We start from the raw sequence: 19382 nt of genomic DNA on the forward strand, positions 1-19382 counted from the left end.
TTCTCTCTGCCCTGCTCCCCTCCCCACTCCCAGCGGGAGGGAGGGCTCTCAGCACCCCTGGGACCCCTCTGCCTGTGTCTCTCTCTCAGCCTCAGCCCCACAGGGCTCCTGGCTGGTACAAGGGAATGGCCTGAAGGGGAAGTGGGTTCCTGGAAGGAGGGACTGGTCCAGCCAGCTGGGGAGCGACAGTGACATGCTCATCCCCTTGTGCTCTCTCCAGCTGGAGCAGGACAGGAGCAGGGCTGAAGAATACTTGAGTCAGAGCCTGCTGTACCTGAGGGGTCTGACGGAACTCTGTGCCCAGGGCTGGCTGCACAGCCCCTGAGGGACCGAAGGGAGGAGGAGAAGCTGCAGTGGTGAGTAGGGAGTGTGGTCGGGAGGGGATGCCTGGGGGTCTCTGCAGACATGGGAGGTTATCTGGGCTCTGCTTCTTTCTGTTGCAGCCTAAAGGTAGGCACACATAATCGGGCAACCCCCCCCGCTTATATCCCCCCCAAATCCCGGCAGCAAATTCCCTTCCCTGCTCCCCATTTGTTGGTACTGCAGGGTTTACAGACTACCCGACCCTGCCTCAGTTCACATATTTCATTCATCTAATCCGAATAATACCCTTCCCCTTATCGATCTATTTAAAATATGGGTTCCTGATTCTTTGGCTACCCTTCCCCCTAGATCAACTTGTATATACAGGTATCAGTATGCATTCCGGGATTCGTTCAAAGAGACTTTGTTTTACATTAAGGATTCACAGTCTGATGTCTCTCTGTCCTTTCCCCGACTGGGGTCAGGCACCAGCACCTTAGTTTTGTAAAAACAACATCACTTTGTTAAATGTTCCATACAGTGGGAAGTGGGGGATTTGGGGTTCAGACCCAGCAGCAGCACCTACAAATTACTTGTGGTATGAGGATGCGGGGGGAAAATTTGGGGATAGGGGATAATTGGGGTGGGGGAGGGGGAGAGGCACCCCCAGGGACCCTCATGGGGGGGCAGATTTGGATCTAGGGGGGAAATTGTTTTTTTTTTGGCAGGGGGGGTATCCCAACCTATGGATGTGCAGTGACCAGGGGTGTTTTGTGTGGGGAAGTGTCGGGAGGGGAGGGTCTTTGGGGGAGTGGGAGTGTTTGGAGGTGGGGGGGCCCCAAGAAGTAAGGGGGGTTGCTAATTGGGAGGGTGTGTCTTGGGGAGCACCAAAATGTAGGGTGAGGGAGTTATGGGGGCACACCCTTTGAAGTGGGCAGTGCTGAGCCTCTCATCCCCCCCCCTCAAAAAAAAAGACCTCCCCCGAATCTCCTCTCCCCCAACACCCCCCCCAGGTTCGTGGGGGGGCAGTGAGAGCTGCAGCCTGATCGCCGAGGGGCTCAGCACGGTCCTGCAGCTCTTCGACAGTTTCAAGAAGACGCGGGAGCGAATGTGAGTGAAACAGGGGGGACGGGGCGACTGGCCCCCCACTCCGGGACCCCCTGCCTCCCCCGCTGTACCCCCCACAAAGGGCAGACGCACAAGGTGTGTGTCCTGACCTGCACCTCCCCCCGTACCTGCTGCCGGCCATGGAGAGCACCACGAACTTGGGGTGCAGCACCGAGAGCCTGGTCCAGCGCATCGGGGAGGTGGGGAACCCCCGTGGGGAAACGGGGGGGCTGCTGGGACCCCCCCCCCAGGAAGGAATGACCTCCCCGGGGGGAGCAGGGTCCCTTCCCCCTGTGGTGGTTAGGGGCAGGTGGATATTGGGGTCCCCATCGTGGGCAGGGGGGATGTTGGAGTGTCCCTGATGTGTGTGTGGGGGCTATTCCCCCCGGCAGGGGGGGTGGGGCAAACTGGACCCCCCTCAAAAAAGGGGATGACTTCCCCAGATTTGTGGGTTCATGGGGGGTACCCCACTATAGGGGGGAAGGGGAGAGTGGGGGGTGAGGCTGAGCCCCCTCTCTGGTGTGTCTGGCTCATGGGGGTGGGGTCCCTGTTTTTGGGGCCCCCCTGATTACCCCATTTTCCCCCACGACTTCCAAAACCACCCCCTGCTGGGCCCCCAAGCCCTACCAGGTACCTCCAAAAAGGGGGGGTGAGTGGGTGTGTCCTAGGGGGTCCCCAACCCCCTTACTCACCCGGGTCCCCCCCAGGTGCCCCCGCCAGCTCCCTCAATGCTGCTCAAGCCGCTGCCCGGTCGGCGGCCAAGAGCCTGGAGAGTTCAGCCACGTGCTGTGAGTCAGGGGGGGCGCCGGGGGAGGAAAGGGTGGGGAACCCCCCCAAAAAAATCAGGGTAGGGGAGGGGGGTGGAGGGGACACAGTGCTGAGTTTGGGTGGGGGGGTTGGGGGTGTGGACGCTCCCCCGTCTTCAGGGGCGGTGTGGAGGGGAGGGGTGGGGGTATTTCAGGCCCATGGGGTTATGGTGGGGGGGTACAATCATTTGGGGGGGTCCCAGCCCCACGGGGATATGGGGGGAGGCGGCATTTTTTTGGGGGATACAGGAGGGGTGTATGGAGGTCACCAGCTCCATGGGGATGGGGGAAATCTGGGGGGGGAATTGGGGGATGCTGACCCCCCCCGTCTCCCCTCCTAGGTCCCCTCCCTGTCCCCCCTGCACCCCCGCTTCAGCCAGGTCCCCACCCAGCTCCTTCCCCCCCCCCCATCTCCTCCCTGCCCCCCAAACTGCTCCCCCAGCCTGGCTCGCCCCCGCCGCCGGCCTCCTGCCTCCCACCGGCGCCCCCCACCATGGTACGTATTTTGGGCGAAGTGGGAGGGGGGAAGCACATTTGGGGGGTTCAACCGCCCCCCATTTTGTGCCCATAAGGGATTTTGGGGGATGCAGGGGGGCTCAGGCTCCTTTTGGGGACCCCCTCCATGGTGGCTGTGGATTTGGGGGGGCTCAGCACCCCCGCAGAGGAGTGCACCTTTTGGGGAGGGGGGTCACAGGGTTAAACCTGGGTGGGTGTGAATTGGGGTGGTTCCCAAGCCTGGGATACCCCACAATGTGTGTAGGCGCTGGCGGGGGGGGCACACCAGGTTGGGGGAGGCTGTATAAATTTGATGGGGTCCAATTTCTCTACATTTATATGGGGGGGGGAGAATTTGGAGTGCGCCTCCCCCCGGTGTCCCTGTGGCCAGGGCTGTCCTGGGGGGGGTGCTGAGGTCTTTTTTTTGGGGGGGGAGGTCCCTATAGTGCTGCTGTGAAACTGGGGGGACACTGGGGATCCCAGAACTTGGGCAGGGGGGGCACAGGAAGACCTCGATGTCCCCTCAGGCCAGCGGGGGCCCCCCCAGCAGTGTCACCCCCCAAACTGCAGCCTGGATGGGTTGGGGGGGTTCTGGGGGGACTTGGAGGGGGCTCTGGGAAGGATGGGAGGGATTTGGGGGGGGTCTAAAAGGATTGGGTGGGGTCCTGGGGGGTTTGGAGGGAGCAGCTTGGGTCTGGGGAGTGGTTGGGGGGCTTGAGGCTGTTTCGAGGGGATTCTGTAGGCCTGGGAGGTGGGGAGGATGTCAAGGGACCTGGGGGAGCCCTGAGGACAAGGGGACGTTTTGGGGGGATGCCTCTGTGTTACTTGAGGGAGAACCTGAGGATATTTGGAAGGGGCCTGGAGACCAAGAGGGGATTTAGGGGCTATTGGAGGGGGGGCCCTTAGAGCTGAGGTGGGGAGTTAATTTGTGGGGAGCCTGTGCTCTGGGAGGGGAGGGTGGGTGGCCTTTTAAGCCCCCCGTCTCCCTCCTAGGTCCCCTCCCTGTCCCCCCTGCACCCCCGCTTCAGCCAGGTCCCCGCCCAGCTCCTCCCCCCCACCCCCATCTCCTCCCTGCCCCCCAAACTGCTCCCCCAGCCTGGCTCGCCCCCGCCGCCGGCCTCCTGCCTCCCACCAGTGCCCCCCACCATGGTACATATTTTGGGCGAGGGGGGAGGGGGGAAGCACATTTGGGGGGTTCAACCGCCCCCCGTTTTGTGCCCATAAGGGATTTTGGGGGAGGCAGGGGGTCTCAGACTCGTTTTGGGGACCCCCTCCATGGTGGGTGTGGAAATGGGGGGGCTCAGCACCCCCGCAGAGGAGTGCACCTTTTGGGGAGGGGGGTGTCACGGTCCATTCGGTGATGGACTCGTGATGGTTCGTTTACCTTGATCTCGAGGCGCAAAATTAAGGCAACGAAAATGCCGAGGGGTTATAATTCAATCAAGCAGTGTTGCTTTATTAATTTGCCCATAAAAGCGGCACACGATAGAAAGAGAGTAGAGGAAAAGGGAAAGGTAAAAAGAAAAAGGCAGAAATGAGGCTGGGTTTACCACCAAACGAGCTCCGAAGGCGTCCCTCTGGTCTCGGGTCCTGTGACGAGAGTCCTGCTGGTCCTCCGTCGTGGTTCAGGATCCTCCGGTGGGGAGATCTCCATGATGTCCTGTCAGGAGTTGTCTTTCATGCTTCCTCACCCCCCCTCACTCACATAGATCAAGGCCAATCTCCACCTTTATTGCTCAATCCAGGCTTAACTTCACAGGCCCAAAAATTCCTCGCTTCACTCGCCAGAGCCCATCTGCGCCTGCGTCGCCTCGGTTCAGGGGTCTCTTACCAGAACGTTGGGTGACCTCAAAACCCCTGGCGATCCTCTGCGCATGCTCTCCTTCGTTGGCCTTTGTTACAGGGAGGAGGTAGGGGGCAAGTCTGGCTCAAGCAACAGGTGAAAATCCATCTTCTGGACAGCAGTTATTGTCCTGGGGTCGGAGAGGCCTTTGTAACGCAATTCCTCTCAGGTGGTGGGGGCAAGTTTGGCTCGGGCAGCAGGTAGAGTCCATACAGCACCTGTAGCCCCCAGGTCGGAGAGACCTGCACAACACAATTCCTTGCTTCAGGCCTCTCTCCAAATCATTGTCCAATTCTTTCTCTCAGTCCGTCTCTTCTCCAAGTCCCTGATGGCGATGTTCAGGCACAAACTGTTCTTTGGAGCAACTCTCACAGGGGGTCACAGGGTTAAACCTGGGTGGGTGTTGAATTGGGGCGGTCCCCAAGCCTGGGACCCCCCCAATGTGTGTAGGCGCTGCGGAAGGGGGGTGACACCAGGTTGGGGGAGGCTGTATAAATTTGATGGGGTCCAATTTGTCTACATTTATATGGGGGGGGGGGGGAGAATTTGGGGTGCGCCCCCCCCCAGTGTCCCTGTGGCCGGGGCTGTCCTGGGGGGTGCTGAGGTCTTTTTTTGGGGGGGGGGAGGTCCCTATAGTGCTGCTGTGAAACTGGGGGGACACTGGGGATCCCAGAACTTGGAGGGGGGCACAGGAAGACCTCGATGTCCCCCCAGGCCAGCAGGGCCCCCCCCAGCAGTGTCACCCCCCAAACTGCAGCCTGGATGGGTTGGGGGGGGGCTCTGGGGGGATTTGGAGGGGGCAGCTTGGGTCTGGGGAGGGGTTGGGGGGCTTGAGGCTGTTTCAAGGGGATTCTGTAGGCCTGGGAGGTGGGGAGGACGTCATGGGACCTGGGGGAGCCCTGAGGACAAGGGGATGTTTTGGGAGGATGCCTCTGTGTTATTTGAGGGAGAACCTGAGGATATTTGGGAGGGGCCTAGAGACCAAGAGGGGATTTAGGGGCTATTGGAGGGGGGGCCCTTAGAGCTGGGGTGGGGAGTTAATTTGTGGGGAACCTGTGCTCTGGGAGGGGAGGGTGGGTGGCCTTTTAAGGGGGGGCTTTGCTCTCTAGGGTCAGATTTGGGGGTGTCCAGCCCCCCCAACACCCTGATTCCCCACTTCCAGTTACAGCTCCGGGTGCAGCAGCAGGCGGAGGCCCTGCTGGCACCCCACCAGGCCCCTCGGCCCTGGGACCACCTCAAACCACCCCCCGCAACCCACCCAAAGTGGGGGGCCCTTCTGCACCCCCAAAATCCCAGCACGAACCCCCAACTGCTCAGCCTCCTGCTGAGTCAGCAACCAGTGAGTAACGGGGACCATCTGCCCAAATGAGGAACTCCCCAAAACCAAGGATGCCCCCCCGCCCAAACAGGGATTCCACCCAAACCCAGGAGCCCCCCAAAACAGGGACCTGCCACCCCCCCCTAAAAACAGGAGACACCCCCAAACAGGCAACCCCCAAAATGAGGGGTTTAAGTATGACCCCCCACAATGATTCCAGGGTTCAGTGGCACCCTGGGGGGGTGATGGGGGGGGGTTCTGAGACCCCCCCCCAGTTGCTTGTGGGAGGGAGGTGACCTGGGGGAATTAGGGGTGGGGCAATACCCCCCCAACACTGCTTGGGGGGCTCTGAAAATCGGGGAGGGGTGGGTGGAATTGGGGGAGCAATAGCCCCCCCTTGAAGATGGGAGGGGCTGGGGGACCGTGGTGGCTCGGAGCAGGGGAAAGGGCAACACTGGAGCTCCCCCTGCCCCCGTCCGTGCCCCCACAGTCTCAGGGGGGGCTGCGCAGCCCCTGCACCACCTGCAGCCGCCCCCGCCGTGCGGCACAGCCCCTCCTGCCCCACAGGGCGCTGGGCCAGGGGCAGCTGGGGCCCCTCCTGCCCCCCCCGCCGCGGGGCAGCCCCACGCCCCCTCCCAGGTGAGTCACCCCCCACTGCCCCCGGGACCCCCCCAAACTGCCCCTGGGGTCCCCAACCGCCCCCTGGGCGCCCCCCCCAGAACTGCCGTTGGGAGTCCTGGGCACCCCCACCCCCTCCCAGGCCCCCCACCCCAGCCCCCCCTGACCCATGTTTTCCCCCCCCAGGGCAGATGCTGCTGCCCCCCAGCCCCCACGGCCCTGTCCCCCCACCCGGGTGCCCAATGTGATGGAGGAGGACATCCTGATGGATCTCATCTAGGGGGGGCAAACGCCCCCCAAAACATCCCTCCCCTAAACACCTCCTCCAAAACACACTCCCCAAAACACCCTCCCAGAACACCCTCCCAAAACCCCCCAAAACACACCCCCAAACTCCCCTCTCCCACAAAACACCCCCCCAGGGCTCTCCGCCTCAATTCCCCCGCACAGGGGGTTCCCCCCACTCAGACCCTTCCCAGCCTGGAACCCCCATTGTTTTCTGCACCCCTGCACTTTGCTCCACAAAATGGGATTTTCTTTTGTGCTGCAATGGTGAGTAGGGACTGTGGTTGGGAGGGAACGCCTGGGGGTCTCTGCAGACGTGGGAGGTTATCTGGGCTCTGCTTCTTTCTGTTGCAGCCCTTGGAGAAGGACGGTGAACCCTCCATCTGCTCCCTGGCAGCTCAGACCATCCTCATCCTGCGCTGTCCAAGGGAGCAGCCAAGACGGAGACGGACCCTGCGAGCCCTGTGCTGCTGGCCCCTCTAAGCCCGGCGGAGGTGCAGGTCTTCTCGGGAGACGGGCTGGATTTCAATAATGCTGGAACGAGAAGCCCAAAACCCTGGTGTCCTTCAGATGTGCAGCGCCCTGAGCGTGCTGAGCAGACGGTGCCGTTCCTGGCCTCTCCTGGTGCCGCAGGACGTCTGTCCCTCTGCACAGCCTGGTTCCAGGCGTAGTTACGGCAGGCGGGTGCTCGCTGGCCCACAGGCCCTGCCCTGCGGCACGCAGGCAGGGGAGGCGGATGGCCATGCGGCTACGGCAGGCACGGGGGCAGGAAGGACACGCAGTTCTAGAGTGTGGCTGGTCCCAGCGCCTCAGGAGCTGTTTCCCACTGTTTTGCCCTCAGCTCCCGCCATCCCCCGAGGCTTTCCACAGTGCCGCCTCAGGGAGTGAAACCCTCTGCTCTGGCCACGGGGCTCCCCGGCCCTGTCTCTCATGCTGAATCTCCCTCCTTCAGTTTAAAACCATCACCCCTTGTCCTGTCACAACGGGCCCTGCTAAGAAGTCTGTCCCCATCTTTCTTACAGGCCCCTTTTAAATATGGAAAGGCCACACCAAGGTCTCCCTGGAGCCTTCTCCAGGCCGAACACCCCAACTCTCTCAGCCTGTCCTCCCAGCAGAGCTGTTCCAGCCTCGGATCATTTCAGTGGCTCCTCTGGCACCTCTCCTGCAGGTCCATGTGTGTCCTGTGCTGAGAACCCCAAAGTTGGAGCAGCACTGCAGGGAGGTCTCACCAGAGAGGAGACCTGCTGGCCGTGCTCTTTTTGATCCAGCCCAAGATGTGATTGGCTTTCTGGGCTGCAGGCGCACATTGCCAGCTCATGTCCCACCCACCAGGAGGGTATTCCCTGAAGGAAACTGCAGCCCATGGAGAGCCCATGTGGGAGCTTTTTGATCCTCAAGGACTGCAGCCCATTGGAACCCACACTGGAGCAGGGAAAAAGTGTGAGAAAGGTCTGGCAGAGAGGAACTCTTATGGACTGACCATGACCCCCCTGCTCCATTCTTCTGAGCCCCTCAGGGGTGGGGGCAGGTAGAGGAGTCAGGAGTAAAGGAGTGAAGTTGAGCCTGGGAAAAAGGAGCATGGAGGGAAGGTTTTCAGATTTTTGTCTCTGTTTCTCACTATCGAAATCTCTTCTAACTAGCAGTAAATTAAATCAATTCTCCCCAGCTTGAGTCTGTGTTTCTCATGGTGGTATCAGTCTTGACCATAGGGAGGAGGACTCTGAAGGGGATGAAAAGACCAGGAGGCAGGTCCTTCCATGGATTTTTGAGACTCCTTTGACCAGTGAACATGTAAAGACCCATGCATGTTGAGAAGCATCCAGTTACCGTATTCCGTGAGTCTGCCCTGTGCCATCCACTCCGATCAAGGAGCTTGTAGAGTATGAGAGTGTTTCTATGCACTACAGGTTGGCCTTTTCTCATAATCAGCTGTCTGATCTTCCCGATCATGCAAACATTTGCCTGCATCCTGCCATGACACTGGTAATGACACGCTATGTGATGGATTAAAACCACTCTGTGTTCTCTAAGCTCCTTTCACTGTTTACATTTGTTCATCATCTTTCTGTTCTTGCACCAAGCTTCTACCTGACGCACCAGAAGGAACACATCCATTGGACACCTGCATCCCATTGGGCAGGCTCCTTGCTGCCCCATTCCAGAGGAAGAAAACCAGGATGCACTGGGCAAAGGTGATAACCTTAAGGTGACCAACTCAGCTGGAGATTTCTGCTGAACAGACACACTGAATAAAGCCCGAGTTGAGGGCACCTAAACCAAAGCGACTCTGAATGACTACGTTCTGAACAGTATCGCTTCATGTGTATAACAAGCCCTTTTGGTCTTCTGAAAAGTTTGTAACTGTTCTGCTCTCTTGCTCCTTCCTCCTCACACTTCTCTCCTGCTCCAGCATGGGTCCTCTCCGTGGGCTACAGTCCTTCAAGAGCAATCTGCTCCGGCATGGGTCCTGCAGAGGCCACAGTTCCTGTCAGGAGAACCTACTCCAGGGCGGGCTTTCCACAAGTTGCAGTCCTTTAGGATCAACGTGCTCCACCATGGGCTCTCCATGGACCTGAGCTCCTTTGGGGAATATCCACCCACCCCAGGGCTGGGTTCTCCATGGGCTGCAGTGTGAATTTCTGCTCCAGCATGATGCCTCCACAGACCTCAGGGAAATACCTGCTCCATCGTGGATCCTTCCAACATTTCCAGGGCCTGCAGGGGAGTGTCTGCTCTGGAGCCCAGGACCCTTTTCCCACAGAGGCCACCCCTGCAGCCTCCCCACCTCCAGCACCCAAAACCTTGACATGTAAACCAAATACAATTTCTGGCTGGAATTTGGTCATTTTGACTCAAGCAGCGCTGAATGTTTTTCACAACAAATAGTTCAGGGACTGAAAAAGGTTTTACTCTCTCCTCAGCCTGCCGAAATTTAACCAAGACAGGTGTGAAAACATGAAATAAAATGAAAATGCAGATGGTGTGAAGATCAGTTTACGTATGATTTATTACAAAGATTTTGTGATTTCCGTGTTTGTTGAAACCTTCAGGTATATAGTCAGATGCTGCTTCTCTGTTCTCCATGTCAGGTTTTTTCCACAGACACTTAACTTAGCTCCTTTTGCTTCAGCAGATCCCTGAACTAGCTGGAGTTCATGTGGGAAACATCTGAAACTCAAAGTAAAGCACTGTAGGTTTCTTTCAGAACCAGCTTGGAGTGTTACTTCTACCAGGCCTTACCAGCAGCAAAAAAAAGGGATCATGTTCCAATTCAAGGCGGATAGCAACACAACAAAACCCTTTGATTTAACCTCCACCCGGAAAGTCATATTACACTTGCAGGTGCTCGGAGAACAGAAAACACATTTGACAAATGGTGCTTAAATGTAAAGAGAAACACAGAAATCTAACAGCTTAGAGGTGTGGGGCCGTAACTCTTTTCTTGACTGTGCCAGTAACAACTGATAATCTTCCCCTGGGGAGGCAGTTACTGGACTGGGGGTTGCTATCTCCATCCAGTTGTCACAAATGCTCAAGGTTGCTTTGATGAGGAGTAAAAACCACATCCAAATGTGGAAAAAAATAAACAAAAACAATCTTGTCACCCGATCATGTTCTAATTAAAGAGACAACAGAGAATATAGCAGGGCCGCCACAAGGGCAAAAGACTAAATTCCCTAACAAACAAAACGATTAGTATGGGTTAACTAAAGAGTCAAACAACTCTGATGTTCCTTTTTTACTTCAAGCACTGATTTTCTTCATAGCCATTCTTGCTAGATTGTTCAGAAAGAACAATTAAGAAAAATTTCTCTTTCTTCTGGTCTTACTTAGAAGAGTGTGTTGTTTCTGATGGTTTATACACATCTTGGACTTCATACAAAGCTTGAGAATATTCTCCACCAAGAAGCAATCACTGAAGAATTTCTCTGTTCTCTTAGTTGAGAACAAATAATATTCAAAAGTTCTTTTGCTTCACAGTGCATTTCTTTTCTATTTTGAGACACTGTAATTTTTCTTAATACTTCTCCCTTTTTTCCAGGTTTCGTTGTTTTCTTCCCCAGTCCTGCTCTCTTTGTTTTAGAATTGCTGATGTCCTAAGCCATTCTAGTCTCTCCTCCTCTCAGTCCTGATCTCTTGGCAGAGAACTTTGATTCTACAAGCCATTTGACTCAAAATTTCCTTTTAGAGTGTCTTCCAGAGAGACAGAGATTAAGACCGGGCGGATAAGAGGGGTGTGTGTCCCTTCCCTTTTGGATAGAAATGGGTAAAACTTTTCTGCAGGTTCCCTTCTAAGCCTTAGAGGCATTCTCACCATGATGCCCATCTGCTCCACTTCATAAAAGTTCACTTGCCTTTCCTCCAAGTCCAGAAGCACACCGATCACTGAAATACTCTTCTGCTGCTTCTCAATTCTGCGGTCCCCTTCGCTGGAGAAAATCTCTCCCTGGGAGCTGTGCAGAGCCCAGTAGTCCTCCCCAGGAAGGGTCCCTCCCTCCTCCTGTCTCCCCTTCTCCCGCTCCACCCCCAGCACCCAGTCCTGCTGCTGGCCCACCTCCACCTCCCAGTAGTGTTTCCCAGCTGCAAACCCTTCCTTCCCCACCAGGACAGCGACTGTGGAGGAGGCGTTGGGGCCGGCAGGTTCGGACGCATTGCTCTCCACATCTGGAGGCCCCAGCACCTGGAGCTCCAGGACTCGGCAGTCGGGATCCACAGTGATGGGAACTGGAGGGGAAAATGAGAATTGTCGGATGAGTAGAATGGCTCTGGGACCTCTCTCCACACGGGGTTATGGGTTGAAGCATTCGAGGGCCTGGGTGGTCCTGGCATGGTCCACCAAAGAACGCAAACATTCCCCAGAGCAGGCGACGCAATCGCTGATGAACCCAGAGGAGCTCTCAGAACCTTGTCCTTTCTTGGGTGCAAGACCACATGCTTTAAATAAATCTCTTTGTTCCAGACATCCATCTGTCCTCTCCAGCATCGTGTCCACACCCCAGCCACGCCACACTTGGACGCCTCTCAGCAACTCTTTTTCTCAGTCTTCCCAACAGCCTCATCCCCACCTCATCTCCTGTTAACCAAGCCAGGCACATTCCTGTGACTCCAGCTTAGTCGGTACAGCTCTAACATCGTGGTGTTGTCATTTCAGGGTGACTGATGTTGTCACTTCAGGGTAGCTTGGACGGATGGCCACTGCATTTTCACACCCTTCCTCCTGCCTGCTTACCTGCGTGGCTCCGGGCTTCCCAGAAATCTGCAGAAAGGAAATGGACATTACTGTATTATGCTTTTAGAGAGATATTTCTCTGAATGAAATACTGAGAATAATGCCAATGCACAGTTCCTGCCATCACTGCAATTCTGCATCAGTTTTGGCTTTCCTCCACCTAACCCACCAATACTTCTAATTACTAGCATTTTTCAACCACTTACCCAGCTCTGCTTTCAGTTGACCTGAAAGGGAAAAATATTCCAGTCACTAACATTTGTTTGCTGTTCTTTTTTTTTTTGCTCCAGTTTTTCAAAATAGGACAACCCCAAAGCAGAGTATTCCTCTCTAGAGGTTGATATTTCACCATATTACTTGGCTCCATGTGCAAGGATAACACAGACATACTCACCTGAAGGCTTGTGTTATTGTTTCTAAACTCAACAAGAATGTCAGATTTATGTAAAATGTTTTTTCTTACCAAAGCGTTTTTTGAGTTTGGACTTCGCTGAAAAGGAATAGCATAAATGAGTGATAGAAAATCTCAAGGCAAAAAATGCAAAAACAGTTGTGAGAAAGACATCAGAATTACATCCCCAGTTGTTCCTTGTCGGAACAGTATGGACACTTATGTGGGAGATTTCTGTCATTAAATTTGCAGGAAAAAAGCGGTTACAAGGAGAGAATGAGAAAGCTGAGCTGAGAGTTTGGGTTCTATGAAATTTGCAGTTGTGTCCAGGTGACACGTGGCACTTAGGGACACAATTTGCTGGTGAATTTGGTTGTGTTAGGCTAATGATTGGACTTGATGATCCTAAGGGTCTTTTCCAACCTAAATGATTCTATGAAATCACAAAGGACAGAAAAAAAACCCTAATGCAGAGCCCTGGAGAGATGTCAGTGGACCGTTATCAGGGTCCAAGGCACAATGCATCCTGCACGCATAGGTAGGGAAGTAAATATCGTTGGCCTCTTTTCCATGGAATCACCTCTAATTAATGTTTCTCAAAAGTCATTTTAAATAAAAGTAAGCTAATTAAACAGAGTAGCTTATTTTCACTGAGGCTGTACAGCATCCATCCTCAGTGAATATTTTAGGAAAATTAGATTTACCTGCTCGATTTTTGGTTTTCTCTCCTTCTGAAAAGTTCATCCCATAGAATTTAAAAAAAAAAATATATATACATTAACAGAGTATGCATAGGATATAAGTTGCAAGTTAAAATTTACTTTGTGGACTTTTGCACTGCATTCCCTTAAGACTTAAACTTGTGTCATTTCTGTGGGAAACAAATGCATCCAACATGCTTTCTACTAGATTGTTTTACACCAGGGGTGTCAAACTCATTTTCACCAGGGGCCACATAAGCCTCGCGGTTGCCTTCAAAGGGCTGAATGTAGTTTTAGGACTGGATAAATGTAATTTTAGGACTGTATAAAGGCAATCACGAGGCTGATGCGGTCCCTTGGTGAAAATGAGTTTGACACCCCTGTTTTACACCTAAGCACACACATACGAAGTCTATAATAATTAAAGGCTTTCTATTCTGAAAAAAAAAAACAACCCACAAACGTAAATATCTCAGACCATGCCTGGAGTTTTTTTACATGAAAATTATTTGGTTCAGCTGAACCTTGTGTTTCATCTCAAATGCTTAACCACATTTAACAGTGCCATCAAACCCAGTAATCAGACCAGAACAAATACACAAAAAAACCCCCAGACAACCCAGAAAGAGCCTAAAGTGGGAACAACTTTATCATAAAGACAGCTAAACACAATGAACAAGAAAAGCATCTTACCTAACATTGACTTCAGTTTTTTTTTTTCTAGAGAAGACAATACGTAGATATCAGTGTCAGTTCTTTGACAGAGTGTCTTAATGCATCCAACAATACCAATATATGAACCCCAGAACCATAGAGCAAGCACATCCTGGGGTTAGACTGGTGACTGCTTTAAGGACATATAACGCCAATTCAACAATTTGACCCATGAATGTATCACACTATTTCAACTTCATTGTATTTAGATAACTCATGACCTTATTATTTAAAAACTCATTAAGCGGGGTGGGAACAAGGCTTATATGTATTGCTCATAGAGCTCTTCTTGCATAGTCTGTTTAGCTCCTGCCTTGACGGGACACATTGCAGAGGGATATTCAGAGGTGCAGAGGCACATGGTGCATTTGAGATGCCTTGGGGTACCCCATGTGGCATGTGGGTGTCTCTCTCAATGATCTTTGATCTCTTAGAGAAGCTCTGTTAGTTCAAATTGTACCACCAGATACAACCAAAGATCAGTGAGGTATCTGCATCCTTCCAGGCTGGCAGGCAGGAGAACAGTGGGATGACCAGGGGCATCACAATGCTCCAAGGCACCTGGATGTCCATCGGGGCTTGAACCAGAGGCATCCGAGCTCCCCATGGAGATCCATGAAGAAAGTTCACAGGGTGCCCAGGGCCACTCAGCTGACTGAAAGTGGGTCTGAATAATCGTGAAAAAGGCAGCAGAGTGGTCACCAGGAAGAGAAGGAGTGCTAGAAGCTTGCATAGAGTTTTCCACCCAACAGCAGGGATTTGGTTGGAGTTTTCAGAAAGGTCACTGCTGGTCCATGTTCCTTCCTTGTAAACATTTGCTGTCTTCACTAGAGAACAGACCCCGTGTTGGGTATGATGTGCGCTTGTCACTGTTCCCTTCATATTAGAAAGGACTGCTACTCCTGCAATTACTATATTGATAATTGACACTCGAATATTGTTTCCCTGAATTTACATCTGAACATTTTAGTATCATTTCAAATTCAAAGGACTTTTACCTTCTTTCATTTCCATCTTCATTTTTACTGAAAAAAAAAAGAAAATGGATCACAATGTTAATTATTTTTGTAAACTTCCTGTGTCATACAACAGTATACTTTATGTGCAAACAGAAATAATTGGGATTAAAACTGTAGTTTAATCTAATAAACTTCCCAAAGCTTCTTGTTAGTCCAAAGAATTATTGTTTTTTAAACTAAGCCATGTCTCATTTCTAATGGAGTTCGCAAGAAATGAGGTAGCTTTCTAAGACATCCAGCCCTTCCAAGGTGAGTCTTGTTCCAGCCGCAGCCTAACTGAGGTTCAGAGACTCTTCTGGCCCCATGGCCGTGTGTATCTTTAACTGCCAAACCTGGTTAAGGAACAGAACCAGACGTCCCTCACAGAATAAAATTATTCACGCAATTCGTTTGTTAGAAGAATCCCTGCTGTGGTTATAGCAATGGTCAATTAGCACTCTCCCTAACAACAAGCAGGTATGATCTGGGTGACAACATGAGCCAAAGGACATCGACAATAGATGGTTTGACTGTGGAAACTCTGTCCTGCTGAGCAGGAACGTCTAGCACAATCCACACAAGCTGTGCCCTGTCCCCCCACCCCATGGCAGTGGTGTTGGACTAGATGACCTTGAAAAGTCCCTTCCAACCTGAAAAATTCTGTGATTCTACGCCAACTGGATCATTTTATTTTCAAGTAGACACACAGGTGGTGAGTACCAACCAGATGTAGTCAAAGAGTAAGTTGTTTCATAGTCTCGAGACAGCCTTGGGTTGGATTGCTCTTGACCATTTGGCTAATTCATTTAGTTCTTCCTCTTTTAAAGAATCAGAGGAATGTTTCTGATCAATTAAGTCTTGAAAAATTGTGAACAAATCTTGAATATGTGTGACATGGTAGGGTATGTCAGTCAGTATTATAGTAATGGCTAGAGCTTAACTCAGGAAGGAAACAGACTTTATAAAGCACAAACGAAAAAACTCTTACAGCAACATGCTGCGTTGTGTCATGCCAATATAAATTTTAAAACTACAAAACACTGGGATGCAACTGAAAGTGCTGATTAGTTCTGTAATTCACTGTAAACAAACCTTTCAACTTACAAATTGTCATAATCTTCATATTCATCTTCCTCATTACTTACCTGAGCTAACAGTTTTCTTCTGATTACCTGGTTAAAAAAGAGCAAAAAACACCCTTTTTTTGCATGTTTTTGTAGAGTAAGGCTGACAGAAATCAGCTCTCTGATTTGTCATTTAGGCTCTACTGTCACAAACAACGCTCTGGAGTTATCTCCCCAGTGATTACAGAAAGCGAATTACACATCTAGTTTAGCTCACAGAGCTCCTCTTGTTAGATCTAAAACCACCTGCGGTGAGGGCGTGCAATTTGCATTCCTCCTTCTTCAGACCGTGTACTTTCCCACCCTTTTTTGTTCCATTTCCTAAATTGGGTCATTAAACATCACTGGTGATTTTTCTTGTGAGCTTTTGCAACAGGCATGAATTTCAATATGAACTGTTGTGATATTTCTAGATGTTGACTGACATAACATACGAAGAAATACTTACTTCTCAGCTTAGAAAATACAGTGGAAATGAGGACCATGGTAAGACACAAAATTACCAGGAAGATAATCAGCCATTTTGAAATGGAGGGAAAGAAAACATCTGTAAAAATGACCAAAAGGAATTATATTATATTAATGATTAAAACATAGAGACAGCTGTAACTCAGGATGCAGTCAATACATCTGAGGAGATGGTGAATTAGTATTTTACTTGAATTTTCCTAGTAATGTTGCTGAAGAGGAGATCTGGCCGTTCCCAGCTGAAGTTCTTTTTGGGGTCCAGCCCCATGAGGCTTGCTTCAGACTACCTGATGCTTGTCTATATACCCCGCAAACAGAAATGCGTCAAGTTCTACAGAGTACAGGAAGGCACAACATTAGCCACACCATGATTACACAGTAATGCACGTTTTAAAAAGAGGTAAGATAAAAACATAGACTAAAAACGCTTGTGAGATGTTGAAATTACCACTTTAACTCTTGTGACCATAACTCCTGTTTGCAGTTATGCTCTGTGAAACCCACCAGCGCACGTTTTATTTCACGGCCTGGTAACCTGGTTCTGGATAACAAAAGCCTTTTGAGTGCTCAACAGTCATTAAGGTAACATGTCATTTTTGTACGTGCATGCAGTCGTATCCTTAATCCATGTTAATTCAGCTCCAACAAGTTGACGGCCTTAAATTTGAAGAAGGGAATACAGGATGTCTTGATATCACCTGACTCTTTTTTAAGAGGAGAAAATGATTTACTGGGTACTGTTGGAGACCGTGCAGTTAACTAGAAATAAAGGTGGAAGAAGAGTGAAGCTCTCATGAACTTTTTTCCAAGACTGATTCTGGGAACAAATCTTCGGGCCAGCTCGTGAGATAAAAATGGGATCCTTGCCATTTAGACAGTCTGTTTTTTTAATCTGACAAGGAGGTGACTACAGACCTCACTCACCCGCAATCAGGACTCGAGACTCGCTTGTTGTATTTAGCAGATTGTTGATGATCCTGCAGGAGACTTCCATGTCAGAGCCCGGTTTTAGGTTCATGGAAGTTACGACACTGTATAGGCCTGTCGGCGACGTTGTCATCTTTGTGGTCAACAGTTCTTCCCGGACTCGTCCTTGGCCATGCAGCCAAATCACTTCAGGTTTAGGGAACCATCCAGCTGCATGGCAGGTGAGGCCAATGCCCTGCTTTGTGTGACTCCTCAGGAAAATGGAAGGCACACCACCTTTAGCTAAGAAAAAGCATATGTATTCTCCATTTCAATCAGTACCGAGAAAGGGAAATTTTCTCATTTATTGTGAATTCAACACTTCTTTTTTTTATATATATATGTGTATGTATTTATATGCAAGAACATAGAAAGACTTTTTTGAGTTTAAATTGTGCCAGAGACTTAGACACTGAAGATTCTTCATGCTCAGCAATGCAGTCTATCATATTGAGAATAAGGAACAATTTGATGGAGATTACGGGAAACAGAGCTGGGTGGGGATTGCTATTCTGGAATGGAGTTGCCAGTGGAATTGCCTAGAATTTTGTCTAAAAAAGAAAAATCCATGTAATTATGACAATTCATGGATTACAGGAAGCCTATGAACAACTAGTGGAATTTGTCCATGAAAACAGAATGCAATCATGTCTCGGGCTAATCATTTCAGGTAAAACTGCTACTGACATGATACAGATCAAAAAAACCATATTGTTTATACTCAGGTTCTCAGAAGCCACCCATGAAGATAGTATCTATGAATGTGCAGAAATGACAATAGTAGCAATGAAGGTCCAGCCACTGCTTTGTTCTGCTGTGGGCAAGCAGCAAGGTGAGCAGGGAGCAATTAGGATGGGACCAATTGATTATGACCACCATAGAGAAACCCTGGACCGTCAGCTCAGTAATGGTTGATTGCACAGTAGAAATCAAAATCTAATGTTACGTGAATTGGCTGAATACTTGCAGGGTTCCCTGAACTTTCTGACTAGGCTTTCATTGAGTATGACGGGAGATTGTGCTCTCAAGGGGGATTGTGCTCCCAAGTCACATACAGCTGCATGTGTTCCAGTATCTAAATAAAGTATCTCAAACTGGAACTAAAACTTACCTCAAATATCGGTTATAACCACTAATTTAGAGAAAACTAACTCCAATCAAACACATCCCTCTCATTTTATGTGTCACATTATATTAAATTTATGTTATAATTCCCTCAGTCAGTGATGGATATACGTGTTTCTGCTCAGCTCCAACTCTGCATAAAAAGAGAGAGAATTGCCACTGACCTGCCACTTGCAGTTTAACCAACACGTCATGGCTGGTGTCATCAAAAGAGACCACACAAGTGTACGATCCTTGGTCAGTGCTCCTGACATTCTTCAAGTGCAGAGACATGTTGCCAGCTCTAAATTCACTGTGGAAGAATTCTGTTCTGCCATGATATCTCTCATCTTGTTTCTCCTTTTTATTCTTTACGTCATATCTGCTCACAGTTATTTTTTGAGACGGTTCATGAAATATCCATTGGACAGAGAACACCTCAGGAATGTTTTCTGCTTCCACGTGGCAGGGCAGAATGACCTCCTCTCCAATGACACCAATGATGGGAGTGTTAGGAGGAGGGCTAATAAACTGACCTGTGTAAAGATAAAATGGCAGTTGTTTCTGTTTGTCCATATCACCAGCCTAGAGGGCTAAAAGTCTCCTGCAGCCCTATCATATCTTCCAGCTTATGCAGATGTCTCAGGTACCTTAACACATACTGGGGGCTTATTTGATCTTTTAATTCAATGTTTTATGTCATCCAAGTTAAAAAGAACAAAGATGTGTGCTCATTATTTTTTGACCTTTACATTTCTGCAAACCTAGGCAGAAATAAGCTATTTCATTAAAGTACATTCAAAATGGAACTGTCTTTACCTGTAATCAGGAATGATCTGCATTGAAAAGTCAGTATGTGAACAGCTGTCAGCCAATGAAAGGGGGAACCCATCAATATCCAGGCTTCCTAA

The 19382-nt window shown here is 50.6% G+C and overlaps 1 protein-coding gene across 1 annotated transcript; it reads right to left on the bottom strand.

Moving 5' to 3' along the window:
• Positions 1-10931: 10931 nt before the first annotated feature.
• On the bottom strand, positions 10932-19363 carry LOC135996718 (butyrophilin subfamily 3 member A2-like). Its single transcript, XM_065648897.1, has 12 exons — positions 19291-19363; positions 18657-19007; positions 17326-17610; positions 16382-16480; positions 15955-15981; positions 14810-14836; positions 13791-13817; positions 13101-13127; positions 12469-12495; positions 12212-12232; positions 12006-12032; positions 10932-11500 (listed from the first exon to the last, which is right to left on the bottom strand). Exons 1-12 carry the CDS (start codon positions 19361-19363, stop codon positions 10932-10934), a joined length of 1560 nt encoding a protein of 519 aa, XP_065504969.1.
• Positions 19364-19382: the final 19 nt, after the last annotated feature.

This window comes from Caloenas nicobarica, chromosome 20 (assembly GCF_036013445.1).
Source record: "Caloenas nicobarica isolate bCalNic1 chromosome 20, bCalNic1.hap1, whole genome shotgun sequence".
NCBI classification, from domain to species: Eukaryota; Metazoa; Chordata; class Aves; order Columbiformes; family Columbidae; genus Caloenas; species Caloenas nicobarica.